The sequence below is a fragment of the Schistocerca nitens genome, chromosome 6 (genome assembly GCF_023898315.1).
Source record: "Schistocerca nitens isolate TAMUIC-IGC-003100 chromosome 6, iqSchNite1.1, whole genome shotgun sequence".
Lineage (NCBI taxonomy): Eukaryota > Metazoa > Arthropoda > Insecta > Orthoptera > Acrididae > Schistocerca > Schistocerca nitens.
In genome coordinates, this window is record NC_064619.1 from 251,415,660 (window position 1) to 251,433,543 (window position 17,884).

The window sequence follows — 17,884 nt, forward strand, 5'->3', positions numbered from 1 at the left end:
AGATGTGGGAGAGACTGCTGCATTAATATACTGTAACACCCCATTGGACAGAAAGCATATACTGAACATATTTGACTCCATTTAATCAATCAGTTCTTAATCTGTTCTGTCAAACAATTGGAAAGAATATGACATACACTTGTGAACCACCAGTAGAGAGCTCCTAAAATGATTTTTCTACTTTTTCCTCTTGCATGACCTCTGCCTCTTTCTGTGCCAGTCATTTAACAAATGCTACATCACCTCTAAATGTATGAAGATTCAAGTTTCAAACTAAACTAACTAAAGGGACAGGTTACAGAAAGTTTCTTGTTACAGAAAATCAAAATCTTAACTTATTGCTGAGTCAAGTTTCCACCCTCCCTTAAAATACATTCCTCATTGTCAATTTTTCACACACCACAATCACAAAAGAGACTGTGGCTAAAGATATCTAACACATTTTGTCAGCCTTACATAGTTTCTTACATTTACATATAAAACTAAATGTCAGTAAAAACTTTGGTGTGTACTGCATCAGTAGTAATTGTTGTGATGCTGCAATATGATAATAACTATGTATTTACTGTTTGTACTGATAGGAAGGATCTAAATAACCCAATAAATCAAATAAATGGCTACAGCGGAATCCTGGAAAACACAACAATGCTACATGAAAAATTGTATAATAATTATGGATTTTAAGATAGTATTGTGACTAACAAAAACTGGCACAATCTAACGCCTTAATGACAATAGAAATTTTTAATTTTATAAACATCTCACATGTATTTACACGTCACAATTCTCATTCTTCAAAGCTTAGGCAACAATTATCAAAAAACATAAAAGCTGACACCGAAGGTGACAGTCGTATAAACATTCAACAATTACATATAATTCCATGTTATTGCAAAATAAATACACTGAAAAATAATACTGATATCAAATTGCTATTAGAAAACTTACCTAAGCAAATACAACAATATAAAAGCACTGCTCCACAATCATACATTAGTATGATACATTAGTTGTCCTATGTACCTGAAGTTACAAAAATGGATGTTCAGAATACACACAGTTATTTGACACGTGTGTTCCTTGGTCTTCCAAAATATTTAGCAGACGAGTTAATAGCATACAGCAGTGACTGCAGGAATCTTGATGACCAATTCTATCCAGGTATCTTCCTTTTACTGAAAGCAAGAAAATGTCAGTAACAAGGTAATTTCTATGGTGGTTTCAAGTTATTGTTAATATACTTAATTCAGTTTGAAAAATGGTATTATAAAATAAATACTACCAGAAATAGTTCTCTGTCTGCGGAGCACGCATGACTCCAACTCCACCACCAAGACGACGATAGTTCATTGCACCACATAACCTCCACTGGTTCTGCTCTGTGTCGTATACCTCTATTGTCTTTAAATATGCAGTTCCATCAAAACCTCCCACAGCATACAGCTGTCCATTTACGACAGCTAATCCAACCTAAAAATGTACAAATTCTTGCATGTGCCACGAACTATAAACTTAATTTGTTTATTTTAATCTTTTATTTAACAGAACCATTGCAATATTGTCACATGGTTGTGGAACATGTCGCTGTATTAAGTTAAAAGATAATTAAATACAATGAACAATATATATTCCTCGGTTCCCCTGTTGTGTACCATGGTGGTTGTGTGTTGGTGGCCGTTGTGGCAGAGATATGAGTGTGAAGTGGTCGCCATCACACAGAGGAGGTCAACAGAGCATCGTATGCTTCTTTTGCATCAATGTATTTTTCTAGGGAAAAGTTCAAGATAGTTCTAAAACATTCTCAAATTTTATCTAATGGTTCTGAATGCAACTTGGAAATGGCACTTATTGCACTGATGTGCACTCTGACAAAATCATCTTAACTGATGAGTTGTGCAACATAGTAAAGACAGAGGAACAACTCATTGAAGAAGTGTAGCTGCTTATAGAGAGAAACTACATAATGGTTATGTAAGGAAACAATATTAGCTATAAAAATGGGCATAATTCAACAAACAAGTCAGTTAACAGCATGTGATACTGAGGGAAGAAAACATATTTAAATCCACTGATACAATTATGAACCAAGACAAAACCATAAACTTTCCACCACAATGCCTAGATCCACTCAATGCTCTGGTACGAGCATGAGTCAAATGAAAACCTTATTAAAATATTATTTATCGTGCAGGAGTGGTACAAAGCTGTATCACTTTTCAACATAATCACCCCCAAGCTCAATGCAAGCCCTCCTTCCCTTACAAAGTGCATAAATTCCTTTAGAAAAAAATTCTTTTGGTTGTCCGCGCAACCACTCGAGCACCGCATGGTGTACCTCTTCATCAGAACGGAACTTCTTTCCTCCCATTGCGTCTTTGAGTGGCCCAAACATATGGAAATCACTTGGGACAAGGTCTGGTGAGTATGGTGGATGAGGAAGACACTCAAAATTCAGGTCTGTGATTGTTGCAACTGTTGTACAGGCAGTGTGGGGCCTTGCATTGTCGTGTTGCAAAAGTACACCTGTTGACAGCAATCCACATCGCTTTGATTTGATTGCAGGCCGCAGATGACTTTTTAGGAGATCTGTGTATGATGCACTGGTGACAGTGGTCTCTCTAGGCATGTAATGCTCCAAAATGACGCCTTTTTTGTCCCAAAAGAGAGTCAGCATAACCTTCCCTGCTGATGGTTCTGTTCGAAACTTCTTTGGTTCTGGTGATGAGGAATGGTGCCATTCCTTGCTTGCTCTCTTTGTTTCCAGTTGGTGGAAGTGAACCCACGTTTTGTCCCCATGAACAATTCTTGCAAGGAAGCCCACACCTTCTCGTTCAAAGCACCGTAGAAGTTCTTCACAAGCATCAACACGTCGTTCTCTCATTTCAGGAATCAACTGCCATGTCAACCATCTTGCAGACACTTTGTGAAACTGGAGCACATCATGCACAATGTGGTGTGCTGACCCATGACTAATCTTTGGTTTTGGTGATGAGGAATGGTGCCATTCCTTGCTCGCTCTCTTTGTTTCCAGTTGGTGGAAGTGAACCCACGTTTTGTCCCCAGGAACGATTCTTGCAAGGAAGCCCACACCTTCTCGTTCAAAGCACCGTAGAAGTTCTTCACAAGCATCAACACGTTGTTCTCTCATTTCATGTCATTCAGTGTCACTCGGCAGTTTTCCTTCACTATGGCTTCAACTGCTGCAATGTTCTGTGGAGTCACAACTTCTTGTGCCTGACCTGGACGAGGAGCATCTTTCACTGAAGTCACACCATTTGCGAACTTCCTACTCCATTCATAGACTTGCTGCTGTGACAAACACGCGTCACTGTACTGAACCTTCATTCTTCGATGAATTTCAATAGGTTTCACACTTTCACTACGCAAAAACCGAATAACAGAACGCTCTTCTTCCCTGGTGCAAGTCGCAAGTGGGGCTACAAAGACAAACTGTCCTTGGCCAAAAATCAAGCATGTGAACATTACATTGAAAGTGCTCCCAACAAATGTAAAGCAGCATGGGATATCATCAACCAATATAATTCACAAACCCATACACAAGATGCAATGCTGGTCCCAGAAGAAGTAAATAATTACTTCCTAACCTCAGTGTGTGAGCTGAAAAACAAAATCAAGCAAAATGGCACTTGTGCACTAGATCATCTTGGTGCCGTGCCCCATAGTATGTATACTTTCCACTGGAATGTTGTCACCCCAGAGGATATTGTAAAAGCTGTGGCAAGGTTCACCAACTCCAAAAGTATGGACTGTTATTGGTTTTCTAACTATGTAATGAAAAAAATAATACACCTTATCTGTCAACCTCTTTCTTTCATTTTTAATGTGTGTTTAGAATCTGGAGTTTTCCCAGATGCACTCAAAACTGCTAAAGTAATACCAGCCTTTAAAAAGGGAGATAAGCATCTGCCCCAAAACTATCGACCAGTTTCTATTGTCCCAATTTTCTCTAAAGTTTTTGAATATGTAATGTACAGTCAACTAAATAACTATTTTGATAAGCATGATCTCCTCTCCAACAGACAGTTTGCATATCAGCATGGTAAAAACACCACTACTGCTGTCACTGAAGTTGTTAACCAGGTGTTAACTGCATTCGAAAATAAGAATCTAGTATCAGTCGTACTGTGTGATCTTAGCAAAGCCTTCGACTGCATACCATCTAACACCCTACTTGCAAAACTGGAATTTTATGGCATACACAAACCATCTTTGGATGTAATCGAATCATACTTAAGTAACAGGAGACAGTATGTATCAATTAAAAATAGATGCTCCTCACTGAAGGACATTCGGACTGGAGTGCCTCAGGGCTCAGTCCTAGGTCCTTTTCTGTTTATCATTGCAATTAATGACTTACCTTACCATGTAGGAGCAAATTCAGTTGTGTGTTAGGCAGATGATACAACGTTGCTCAATACACACCATGACACAACAGAACTGCATCAGGCAACACAGGAAAAACTAGAACTAGTAATAGATTGGTTTTCTTCTAATGAACTCCTGTGTAATCCTGATAAAACACAAGAACTAATACTGGGTTTAACTACAGCTGTTGAAAGCAAATCAATAAAATTGTAGGATTCCACATTGACTCAAAATTAAACTGGGAGGAACACATTAGCCATATCTGCAAGAGAATAGCAAGAGTGTGTTATCTCATCTGGAGACTGACAGATGTAGTCACTGATGAGTATCTAAAGGTGGTATATTTTGGCCTCTTTCAGTCACACATTTCCTACGGCATATTGTTATGGGGACATTCTTGCTTCGTCAGTGAAATTCTGAAAATTCAAAAAAAAAAAAAAAAAAAAAAGTAATCAGAATAATAAGCAAAGCTAAGCCCAAGGAACACTGCCGTCCCCTCTTTATCAAGCACATGATATTAACTGTGGTGAAAGAGGCAAACTGGACTTTGACATACCGAGACACAGACTCACAAAGACTGCAAACTCACACAAAATAATGAGTTTAAAACTCTTCAATAAACTTCCAGCATCTGCTCGGTCACTGACCAATAATATTTTCAAACGTAAGGTTTATGACTGGCTTCTCAAACACCCATTTTATAAGATAACAGAATATTTTGAAAGAAGCATTGACATTAGTATATAAGAATATTCCTAAAAGAAAAGGAATTAAATTGTAAAAACTTTACTGTAAAGTTATTGTTAATTGTATATTTAATGTTCAGACCTATTCCGCTGTAAGTGGTCAATGGTGAATAAACTGAATACACTGATACTGCGATGGTATGTGTGCATCTGCACTATGCTGCCACCTACAGGCCATTCTGCACACTGTTTGTAGCATGTTTACCAAATTACAGGATAATGGCGCGAAATTTCAATTTGTCATTACAAATTTAAGGTTTTCATTTGACTCATCCTCGTATATCAGTCCAAAAGACCTTCTACACAATATCATAGAAGTGGAATAATAAAAAAAAAAAAAAAAAGCCAATTCAGCATTCCTACCACGAATTCCACTCATTTCAGCTAACTTACTATTCAGCTTTAAAAGATTCTAATTTTCAGTATGATCAGTGTACAGTAAGACTACCAGGGCAAATATTATTATGCTGTGGAGCAAATGTAATAAAACTGTGCCTCTTATGTGGGCAACTGTGCATAGCATGTTCATATGTTGAACAACCACAAAACTTATTTGTCTTTGCACCCAAAAGCAAAACTTCAAATGCAGTTTACAAGAAATAGTTTGAATAAGTTAAAGGCACCACAAACGTGATGATTAGCTGAACTTTTCATTCCCAATTCAGAAAACAAATGGCATAAAACCAAGCACAGTCGGTCATTTTCAGCCGGTGACTGTGGTGGTGGTGCTCGTAGTAGTAGTAGTAGTAGTAGTAATAGTAGTAGTAATTATAATAATAATAATTATTTATTATAAATAGAATAAGAAATCAAAATCCAAAGGCAGCTGTCTACAGATTGGGCAGCCTTTGGTCAGTGTCTGTTCCTCAGGTTAGTGGTGACTGAGAAAAACTTCCAGGACTAACATCCATGGTTGTAAAGCAGTGGCTCTAACAATAAGAATCACCACACAATTAATGTTATCAATCATGGAACACTGAGATGTGAAACAGATCACCACAAGTGGACAATCCGCTACACCAGTGCCCAGACAGACAACTGAAATCTGGGGAGTCTGCAGCATTACACAGAGAGAAGCCGGAGTGTCTTGGAATCTCATGTAAAATCCAAAGAAATCATGTTATGTAGCTACTTTCAACACAAATTCTCTTCTAAAAGCTGGAAAACAAAAACATCTTACAGACACCTTCATAACGGCACTACAAGAAACCAGATTCATGGATGAAATCAATTTTGATTCTGGAGATTTCAGGTATCCAAAGAAAAAGAAATTATGAAAAATACATTGCGCCTTGGAACTGGCTTCATAATACATAAAAATATTTTGGGCACAATTATTAACTTTGAATTTGCACAGTGGAAGAAGTGGATGGTGTTCTGTTAAACAATGGTTTCGCCCGGCAAGGTCAAGCATTCCAAAGAAATGCACTACCTGCATTACTTTCCGCCAGTTTCCGTTGACTAGTAGCACTTGCAGTGTGGATCGCTAACACTTAACGAAAAGATTAAGATAATCGACAAGTGAGAAAAACAAACCCTCTGTGCGCAAAATAAAGTGTATTTCAAATGTGGAAAATAAAAAATTTATGATACTTTAAGAAACAGTAATGAGACAGGGGATGAATGAATGAAAGAACAGGCAAATGAAAAGAAAGGCAAAGAAGATGAAGAAAGGCAAAGAAGATGAAGAAATTAACAAGATAGTGTAGGAAATGGTTCATAAGTGCAAGGCAAAAACTTATCTTTGTCTGGACCCATGTTGCAAAGTGAGGCTCAAAGTCATTAAAGAGTTTGCTGGAGATTTAATGAAGTGGTGGGGGAAGGTAAGGATGTCCAGAAAAGTGTAGCAACAAAATGGAAGACATTCTGTATAACTTAGCTACAAATTATGACCCAAAAAATGTGTTCATTGCTGAAGAAATGGAATTGTTTTATCATTCACTGATCGTGCACTGACTTCAAAATCTCTAGCAATTCAAGGTGAAAAGTGGACCAGCAGAAAAATGTCCACACTTAGTGTACTGCCGTGCGGAAACGTGTAAGGTAAAATCGAGAAACCACTGGTGACTGGAAAGGCGGCAAAACCATGTTATTTCAAAGACATTTATGTCAGTAAGCTTCCAGTTACATTGCGAAGCAATAAAAAGGCATGGATGGTGAATAGCCTCATGGAAGAACGGCTGAGCTTTTTCAATACCAAAATGAAAAAAGGAAATCACCAAGTTCCCCTTTTCCCGGACAATGCAGCCTGCCCTCACCCCAATGTCAAGTTATCAAACGTGACATTAGCTTGGTTTCTACCAGGTTCAAAACAATTTCACACAACCCATGAAATGGGGATTATTTACACATTCAAGGTGTTTATTAACGCAGTTTCTTGTTCTTAGTGTTGAAGAAGCCGAAAGTATATTTGCTTTTGCATGGTCAGTTTCAGTCCTGGATGCAGTAAATTGGATTGCTTAGTCATAAGGGAAATAAAGGCCACAACTATTACAAGGGCTTCAACAAAATGGAGTTTGGAGGTCAAGATCAAGACTTTTGTGGCCATCAAATCTCAAGAAAATGCAGCTGCAATTGCTGAATTAATTAAAATCCAAAACATTTCATGTAGGCAAATGATTACATTCAAAATGATGACTTTCTGTCAACTCACTCAACTCTACTTTTACTTCAGCAACAGATTCAATAGAAATCTGTAACACAGGAAGTAATCAGGAAGAAGAAAAGGAACAAAATGATGATTAGAAAAATTAATGTGCCTGAAGAAGCTATTATGTGCATAAACAATGTTATTCAATTTGCTCCCAAGCAGCTTGAACTACTGTATAATGCAAAAAATTGCATAGAAAAAAATTTAAATAGAAATTTCGAACAGGTGTGGCAAAAAAGTAAACTTTAAAGCAAATAAATACAAGAATAACATTTATGTACATACAACAATAAATGAATTGAAAGTTAGAATAAAATTAAGGAAATCCCATCTTATTTACCAATTAATGTAATAGTCTGGTGTTTTATTGTACAATATACACTAAATGAACATCTACTGTGCAGGAGTGAAGGTATGTAAATAAACAGAAAAATACAAATTTATATTTTTGTGCATGACATCTGAGAAACTTTATGTAGCCTTGCGAGTTTTGTATAATCTGGAAACTTATCCAATTCGCAAAATTTATTTTGGCCCCATGTGATTCGATTTTGAGCAAGCTTTGCTGTAATAGCAAAGTAATGAAGTTGATGACCACGTCTAATGGTAATAAGCCAACTTGAAATTTAACTGAAATGGTTTTAGAAAACCATGCAAACCCCAATCAGGATGACTGGAACAAAATAACAATCTTGAGGCCTCATTACAAAAACAATGCATCCTCATTTCCATTTATTTTAGTAACAATCACAGTTAATTCTTGCAGAGAATTTATGTTTGCCAAGACAAAAGCCTTCAATGCAGAATTTTTCGAACAACAGCCAAGTATGTGCTCATCATTTACAGTTAAGCTCTCTGTTTTTTTGTTCACTGAAAAAATGCTGCTGTTTCCTTCTGGCAAGTGTGCAGCAGTAACAACCGAGTTGCTCCTATCATCATGGGATGAAAGCAAATAACTTAAACAAAGGAGGGAGGGAAGAGGTGAGGGTGGAGAAACAAAATTTACCTTTCATACTCATTGGTTGAAACAATTCAGTATTAATTTTGGCACAGTTTCCTTACCCCACTTCTTCGCGATGTCATAGCAACAATTGGGCTCCATGTGTTTGAGTGTGGATTATACCGCTCGGCGCTGGACAGCTCCATGCAGTCGTCTCTGCCCCCAACAGCATATATGAGATTGTTAAACACGGCACAGCCCAAGTGCTTGCGTCGTGTTGACATGGGGGACACAGGCGACCACTTGTTCTGCCTAGGGTCGTAGCGCTCCACTACATCAAAATGAATTGGAAAAAAAAAAGTCGTTAGATGCAGGAATATCCTAGATAACAATACACATGTTATAACACAGTCAGTCTTATAAATCATTTCTGCAGTGAACAGTTAAGCTGCAAAAAACAAACTTCACTACGGAAAGGTGGCATTTAAAGATGCTTTCTGATTTAGGTGGCTAAGTCACTACAGGATATACCACTCCACAATCTCTTTTATATAATTTTTACTTCAGGAAGCATTTTACCACTTCGCTGCACTGGTATTTGCTCATGTATTAAATGGGAAATACTACACTGGCAATGAAGATCACTCATTGTACTTTAGCCCATGAAAAACAATGTAAGCGATGGATAATTTGGTAATAATCCTGGTTAGAAAGAACTCAAACAGCAACCAGCACTTTCCTCTCTTTTTGTGTAGTCTTTACTGATTGTATTGGTTGTATTCTACACAGGTTTTACTTTATTGTGGAGATTAGTAGGAAATTCGAAGCAATTTTTGCTGCATGGGTGAATTTTTTATAGGCTGCTGACTGCCACTAACACCCATAGAGGAAGCCACAACTTAAGTTCCAATAAAATGTAATAATTTAATGTATGTATTTTAATTTTAGATATAACTCGTAAACTCATCAAAATAGCACAAATGAGACCAACAATTCCACGACAGCTAAACAACTACACTATGGAGCAGTAAAAGTGGCAGTTGGATGGGCCAATAATGAATGTCTCCCCTCCACCTCTTCTGCACACTTCACCACCCACATCTTTGTCCTCGACATCAAAGGACAGAAATCTGCGTCTCTAGCTCCATAGTCTCAAATATAGAACTGAATGGTCCATAAATCTTGTCGAGCTGTTTTCCAGTAATGTAGATTACTGGATAAACAAAAGTGAAGATGATATCCATCCAAAACAAGTTAAAAGAGGAAAACGAAACCAGATGACTGGAGAAAAGACACATGCATGCTGAAATTTCACACCACTTTGGCACACGAACGGCCTAGTAACTAAAAGAGAGTGAAGACGCAATGCAAATAGTAAATTTTATCTAATCTTCACTACCTATGAAAGCCTTGCTACATTCCTGAAGTGTCCTCAACAGAGGTTGATGCCTACTTAGCTGTGTAGATGTCAACTCGAAAGAAATGACAACTGTGCTATGAAGTGCTCAAATCTAAACTTTACAGCTACTGAAACACAAGATTACACCTCTTAAATACAAAAACATGCATGGGAAAAAAAGGGGGGGGGGAGGAGGAACTTGGTGCATTGCTGGCAGGTCACAAACAGCAATTGGAAACCAAACCAAATCACAAATAGAATATAGCAGTTAAACGATACTTAATTCTTAACATAACAAATAAAATTAATTTCCAATAGCTGCTTTCTTGCTTTAACATATACCTTAACCTGTTTCAGAACCTAAAAGTTCTCCCTCCTAGATCAGATACACAAATTTAATATGATAAAGGAACATAAGTCTAAAGCACTCTTCTTGCCTAGTGTGGAAATTCTTTTGATCACACATTGCAGAATGGCACTTTCCATCTGTCAAATAGTAAAGAGTCCAGTCCAAAGACAACTATCAAAACTGTAATAACGAATAATTGACAACAAGTGATAAGCTGTCTGTGAGAGACACCCCACCCTCCCAGCCTCAGTCTTCGTTAGTCACTGTCCTTCACCCATCCATCTCCTTCCCCGTTCCCACTCCAGCACTACGAAGCATTCTATTCCACCAACGCACCCAGTCCTTTTACTTCTCTGTTACTCCACCCCTTCCCTCCCATTGTCTAACCTCCCGTCTACACCTAGCTGCCTTATTGTCTTCCCATCAAGTCCCTGTATGCTCCCCCCTTCATCCTTCTCCACCCCTAATCTGCTGCCCCCTCCTTAGCCACATCACCCACACTGCTTCTCACATCATGTGCTGTTGCTCGCAGCCTGGCCTCGGCAAATTTGTTAGGGTGATATGGAAAGTAGCAGGGTGTCAGTACGTATGTCTCTAGACGGAATAGAAATAACACGTGTTGCGATGACTTTTACTTCTCCAGTTCCCTTGATCTGATCGCATGGTAAGTACATTTAACAAAAACTCTACAAAGAAAGTACATGAAAAAAATTATGGTTATCCATAAAATAACTTTTTCCACACTGCATAAAGGTAATGTAACATGCACTGCAAAAGACAATGCTTGATGAACCCACTGAAAAACAGCTGCCATTTTGCCCAAGCTTTCAGTACCATCATCATAACAACTGACATTTGCGACTGTTTTCTTCCCCTCTGACAGCAATGTAATGTCTGTGACAAGTTTAGATGCATAATGTGAAGTGCTGATCAAAATTCAGAGTCAGCTCTGTTCAGTGTGTGTGATGGATGACACGAGCGTTCAGATGAGACATCACTGCTGATAGTTCCTTGAAGTTTTAAAAAAGTTATGATAAAGGGAGTAATAAGCAGTTATACCCCATCAATAATGAAATGTGGAGCAAGGTTTGCATCATGGAGAACCACTACTTTATGATTACAGAACCTGACAGCCTGCAGCTATCCAAATGCTATTTTATGAAAGTCTTAATTTCCACTTCTTCTTACGTGTATTGCCAAAATTTTCAGGTAAAGAAGAGGTGCACATGGCTATTGCACCCAAGTTCCAATTCCTTGCAGCAGACTTCTGTGTCAAAGGAGTGTAAAATTTTATCTCATGATGTGATAATATACGCAATTGCAGATGTACTTTATGCCATAAAATATTTTGACGCTTGTCACATTTGTTCCAATAAATGCAACAAGGACACTATATCTCCTGCTGTTTATGGCCCTGGTAAAACTCATTCCATGGCTAGCTCTCGTATTATGGTAAAATGACAAATGCAGAAATATACTCTACAATTGGGTATGCAATAAAATGTTAACTGCTTAATTAACGAACCAAATGCTGTGAGATGTATTACTGCTCCTCAAATGCAATAGACCAACCCCTTTGCAGCATATTATACTTTTTTTCAGGACTTACCTGTATTAAGCGGACACTGGCCATCTGACCCTCCAATAGCATAAAGAAAACCTCCAAGAACAGCTACTGCAACACCTAGTCGCCGTGTGGTCATAGGTGCAACTTTACTCCATTTGTTTTCTTTTGGGTCATATCTGGGTAGAGAGAAGAAAACCAATTCAGTAGAAAATAATTTTTATCCAGGAAATACCTTTCAGTCTTCTAAATCCTGAACAACACTTAGTAGGTTAGTTTTCCTTTCCTCAACATTTTTATGCCACACCAACAGTGAGAAAGGACCAGAATATATAGCACTGAAGTGCTGTAAAATTTTGTCTAAAAGTTCTATTTCTCAAAAATTATACCATACAGTTTTGTAATACACATTAATCGTTTGTTTCTAGGACTGTGTACTTTGTTGGCTCTTTTTGAATAGTTAAGATGGTCAAACCGGGTAGTACAGAAATAGAACTGACACTGTATATATGTCACATTCTACAGTTGTAAAAAGGCAGCAGTTGTGACAGTATTATTTTCAAAATGCAACAAGATATACGTTTGGACTGCAGTGGCAGAAGGTTAAGTGCAAAATGAGCCACAATCATCAGGAAATAAACAGAAGATGCCAGCTTAGAAAATCAAAATTGCTTTTAATGTATGATGCAGGTGTTTGTACACTAAAAAGAAGGAGATCATGAGGGCATACAGAGAGCACAGTGTCTAAGAATTCCGGAATTCATATACACTGAAGTTGATTTATCTTATCAAAGTCAGTCATATACTGAAGGAATGAGTGTTGGAGTCAGAAGTGGAAACCACATGTTGGTATCTTGGGAAAGATATTAGTACAGGTGGTTTGCCATTGCGTTCATGCCATCCGTGTTGTGGGGTGAGGGAGAGGACAAAATCTGGTACCACCACACAGCTCCGAGATGTCCACTGCCCTTAATGTTCCCATTCAAAGAGTGGTTCTCCATCAACAGTGTCACATGCACTCATTCAATGAGACAATGCAGTATAGCTTGGAATTTTAACTGAGGACTTGAGCACAAAGTCTGATGATCAGATACCTGATGCCATCACCACTTCTCCCTTTACAGGAAAAATACTGATAGTGGAAGTACCTTTCATAACAGGATTTCAACAAAGTACCTCTTTGTCTACTAACGTGATACACACATGTGCTAGTGGCCTGGAAACAAGTGTTTTTTTTTTAAATTTATTTATTTACAAGTGTATAGGGATAGAGCAATATTTACCAAACACAAGAGCCACTGAAATGTCTTGAGGAGAAAGGAAAGGAACTGTGTCAGCTGTATCAGGACTTTATGCAAAATCAGTGGCAACAAGTGACAATGTGTGCCAGACCAAGAAGCATGCTGAGATAGTCTGCGCAACCATGATAAACACTGTGTCCAGATGGTGCAGTAGTTAACACAACTTCCTTGTAAGCAAGAGATCCCAGGTTCCCAAACTGGTAAACATTTTCACTCATTGCTGCTGATTCCGCACAAAGCCCAGATGCAGCTGACATAAACAGTTCCTTCCCTTTACTTTCCTTTCCCACCCTCCATCTTCAATTTACAAAATATGTATCACAGCTGCAGATTCTGCATGGTGTCCGTCCTTTGGATATGTGCGAAGGAATAGACAACATGCATTCATATAATAAATTCCCTTTGTTGGAGAAAGCAGTGCAGTGCAGTGCAACCCTTGCTTAAAATTTAATAGAATATGAGCAGGTACATACAATTTGCTGTATTCTAATTTAAGTGTGAAATTTTTCCGGATATATCAACCAGACGAGCATTGCATCGAATAAAAGTGTCAGAAACCTCACTCTGTTGTCCAAATTGGAAATGGTACAAAAATCACATAAACCTGAAATTCACATGGCTAGTATGAAGTGTAAAGCCTCTTTCGGTCACTAATTCCTCCAACCTCGACACCTACCACCAATTACAACTGACAGGTTTCTGTTGCAAGGCAAAAGGAAAAACAGTAAACTAAATTCATTGATAAACAGTGATAATTTCAGTGGGCTCATTACTGTTGTAGGAAAACATTCTTGTGGGAATATGTTGCTACCTTGATGGAAAGACCACTCTGGAAGGAAAGGACTGCAGTAAAAGAAGAAGGCACTTATCATGAAGGCCCCAGCTGTGAAATTGCCTTGGAATACTGTATCTCTACATTACAGTATACACTTTCAATGTCACATAATACACTTATGAGGGGTCGTCACCTACACAGTAAAGCCTACATATCCGCTTTTTCTGGTTGGGTCAGGATATTCAAAGAAGAGCTGTGTGTCCTGGAGGAGGGATCCATATCTGATACACCATTCCTTTAAGGGTCTTTATATGCGGCTGGTGAGACTGTCTTTGAAAGTATTATCTTTGATTTGCTTTTGGAGGCAAGTCATGACTACGTAGGGCACTTTTTTCCACCGTTGTCCCACAAGGCACTGGCACCGGCAAGTCCCCACAGCTTGTTCAAAAGGCAGGCCGAGGTGGCAAGCTGCACTAACTTCATGCCTTGTTCTGCCGCACGTGCACAGCTTCTTTCACTGATAAAATGGCACACATAAATAATTTCAAACATGACACTCCAACGGAATGATATAGGGATTATTAAAGTGTGTGATAAAAGTAAATCATTTGTGGACACACTTGGTCCACTTGCAAGGCAACTTGGTACAGGACGCTGAACTTTTTCCAACTGTCTTTCACCATTACAATTACCTCTAAACACATATTTAGTGGTTTATCAACAAAGAACTCTCAATTTCTACAGAGTTTTGAGACAGCATTTCAAGACTTGTGTGGCCAATAAAATGTGTTGAAAGTATTTACATAGCACTGCATTTTCAGTTGCATCAGATACTGTACATCTCAAAATACAGTTGGAAGTGATTTATTTACACCGCTGTACTCTGCTTAAGAACAGGTATCACTGCAGCATGTATTTGTTGTGATAGCATTCCTAACATGCATGTAGAAGAGTTTCCTTGTGACCCAAAATACAGCTATCATGTATTTGTCTGGGCCACCACTCCACAGTAAACAACTTTTTTCTGTCGTGTAAAATTACATGGAATTTTCCATTTCATGGACTGCATATTTCCAGAATTTTTACTCTGATAACTATATTGAATGCATATTTAATTGTTTGTTATTTAAAAGTTACGCATCTTTTGGTTTGCTTAGCAAGTTTTAACTTGCAGTAAGAAAATGAACTTACAATTTGTGTTCACTTTAAATATTTATGAGTGGATGGAGGTGTGGCACTGCATCGCATCTTGTTTGGTGCCAATGTTTCGCACAGGGTTATGAAGATAATGAAAACTACTGCTCCAGGTGCCTGAGGGCATCAACAGCAAATGATATTGAAAAAATCTATGGTATAGCTATGGGCACCTGCACAGCAACATCCTATGCCAACCTATTCAAGGACCATCTAGGGAAATCCTTCCTAAACACCCAGAATCTAAAGTCCTCGCCTGGTTCAGATGCAATGATGACATCTTCATGATCTGGATCGAGGGTGAGGACACCCTACCTACATTCCTGCATTACCTCAACACCTTCTCCCCCATTTGATTCACGTGGTCCTACTCAGCCCAACAAGCCACTTTCTTCAATGTTAACCTCCACCTCAAAGATGGCTACATCAGGGTCTCCGTCCGCATCAATCCTACCAGCCACCAGCAATCTCCCACTTCGACAGCTGCCACCCATTCTATGCCAAGAAGACCCTTCCACACAGCCTAGCCACTTGTGACTAAGGCATCTATAGTGATGAGTGTTCTCTGATGAAATATATCGAGAGTCTCAATGAGGTCTTCACTAACTGTAATTACCCCCCCCCCCCCCCCCCAATCTTGTACAAAAACCACATCTCCTTTGCCTTATCTCTCCAGTCACTCACCACCTCCCAAAGTTCCACAATGTGGCCACACAGGAGCATTCCCCTCGTGACTCAGCACCACCCAGGACTGGAGCGACTGAATCACATTTTCCACTAGGGTGTCCACTACCTCTCGTCGTGTCCTGAAATGAGGAATGTCCTACTCACTATCCTTCCCACACTGGAATTCCACCACCAACCACATCTACACAATACACTCGTCCATCCCTACACAACACCTTTTCTCAACCCCTTTCCTCATGGCTTGTATCCCTGCAATAGACCTAGATGCCAAGATCTCTCCCATAAATCCTATCACATCAAAGTCAGGATTACCTGTGAAACCAGTCATGTGATCTACAAGCTAAGCTACAACTGCTGTGCTCACTCTATATGGGCATGACAACGAACAAGCTGTCTGTACGCATTAAGGGGCACCGACAAACTGTGTCTGAGAAACAGCTAGACCACCCCATTGCTGAACATGCCACCCAACATGACATTCTTCATTTCAATGTCTCTTTCACAGCCTGCACCATCTGGATTGTTCCACCAACACCAACTTTCTGAACTGCACAGGTGGAAACCCTTCCTGCAATATATTCTCCGTTCCCATTACTCTCCTGGCCTCAAACTTCGTTAGTCATTGTCCTTACCAATCTAGCCTGTTCCCATTCCAGCACTACACAGCTCTCTATCACCTAGCTGTCCTACCCTCTCTCCACCTCATCCCTGTACTACCCTCTGACAAGCAGCACTTAATCCCCCCCCCTACCCACAACCTCCCCCCCCCCCGGCCTCCTCCTCCTCCTCCTCACCACCTGGTTGCTTGACTCGTCATGCGCTGCTGCTCACAGTGTGAGCCCCAGCAGAGACTGTGGTCGTGTGTGTGTGTGTGTGTGTGTGTGTGTGTGTGTGTGTGTGTGTGTGTTTATTTCTGACAGAGGCCTTGTTGGCTGAAAGCTCACTTTCTGACAGTCTTTTTGCTGTGCCTATCTGTGACTCAGCATCTCCACAATACAGTGGCTAGACACTATCCTTTCCATAATGTTGTTACATTCTATCCTGGATTTTCTACTGTTTAAAATTATTGATGATGAAGATGATGATGATTGGTTTGTGGGGCACTCAACTGCATGATCATCAGCACCTGTACAAAGCCCCAATTTCTAAACAGTCCAATCTGGCTACTGTCACGAATAATAATGAAGATGATGATGATGATGATGATGAAATGATGAGGGCAACACAAACACCCATTCCCAGGACAGAGAAAATCCTCAATCCAGCCGGGAATCGAACCCGGGACCCCCTGATCCAGAGGCAGCAACACTAGCCACTAGACCACGAGCTGTGAATATTTAACACTATTATTGAAAATTACGTACAACAGAGGTTACTGATGATAAGGTAGTATAATTTTTCCACAGCAAGCAATAATTTTCATTGTTGTAAGAATGAAACAAGTAGCTGATGAAGCTACCTCAAGAGAACTGCTGCAAAGCTGGCCAAAACATCAGTTTCATAACCCAATTTTTTTTTCTTTTTATTTTTTTGTAAATATGGTAGCCAAACAACTGAAATGCTTTTATTCAAATTGCCACTGAGCAGGGATGCCTATGCACTTATTTTTCACTGCAAAATTTGATCCGGATTTGTTGAATTTTGACATAAAAGACTGTCAAACACTACTTGGGAACTGCTGAAAGATGTTTACACAAATTCAGAATAACTCATATTTTAACAAAAGATAAACCACAGCTGTATGGGAATTAAATTAATATTAATGTGTAATTCTGAAAAGGCTGAATGGGGAAAAAAGTTGAATACGTTCAATCTAACGTGAAGGTATTATTAGACTCCAGTGGCATAAAGTTTAACGATCAAATGGCAGAAGTTCTGTGTCACGTGTGAATT

At 39.1% G+C, this 17,884-nt stretch overlaps 1 protein-coding gene across 1 annotated transcript in view; it reads right to left on the reverse strand.

Moving 5' to 3' along the window:
* Nucleotides 1-778: 778 nt before the first annotated feature.
* Nucleotides 779-17,884, reverse strand: part of LOC126262372 (kelch-like protein diablo) — a 72,857-nt gene continuing 55,751 nt past the window's right edge. The window contains exons 9-12 of the mRNA XM_049958965.1: nt 12,080-12,213; nt 8,845-9,053; nt 1,283-1,470; nt 779-1,175 (exon numbers count right to left, since the gene is read on the reverse strand). Coding sequence (XP_049814922.1) covers nt 1,154-1,175; nt 1,283-1,470; nt 8,845-9,053; nt 12,080-12,213 — 553 coding nt within the window. The 3' untranslated portion in view covers nt 779-1,153. The remainder of the gene's footprint in view (nt 1,176-1,282; nt 1,471-8,844; nt 9,054-12,079; nt 12,214-17,884) is intronic.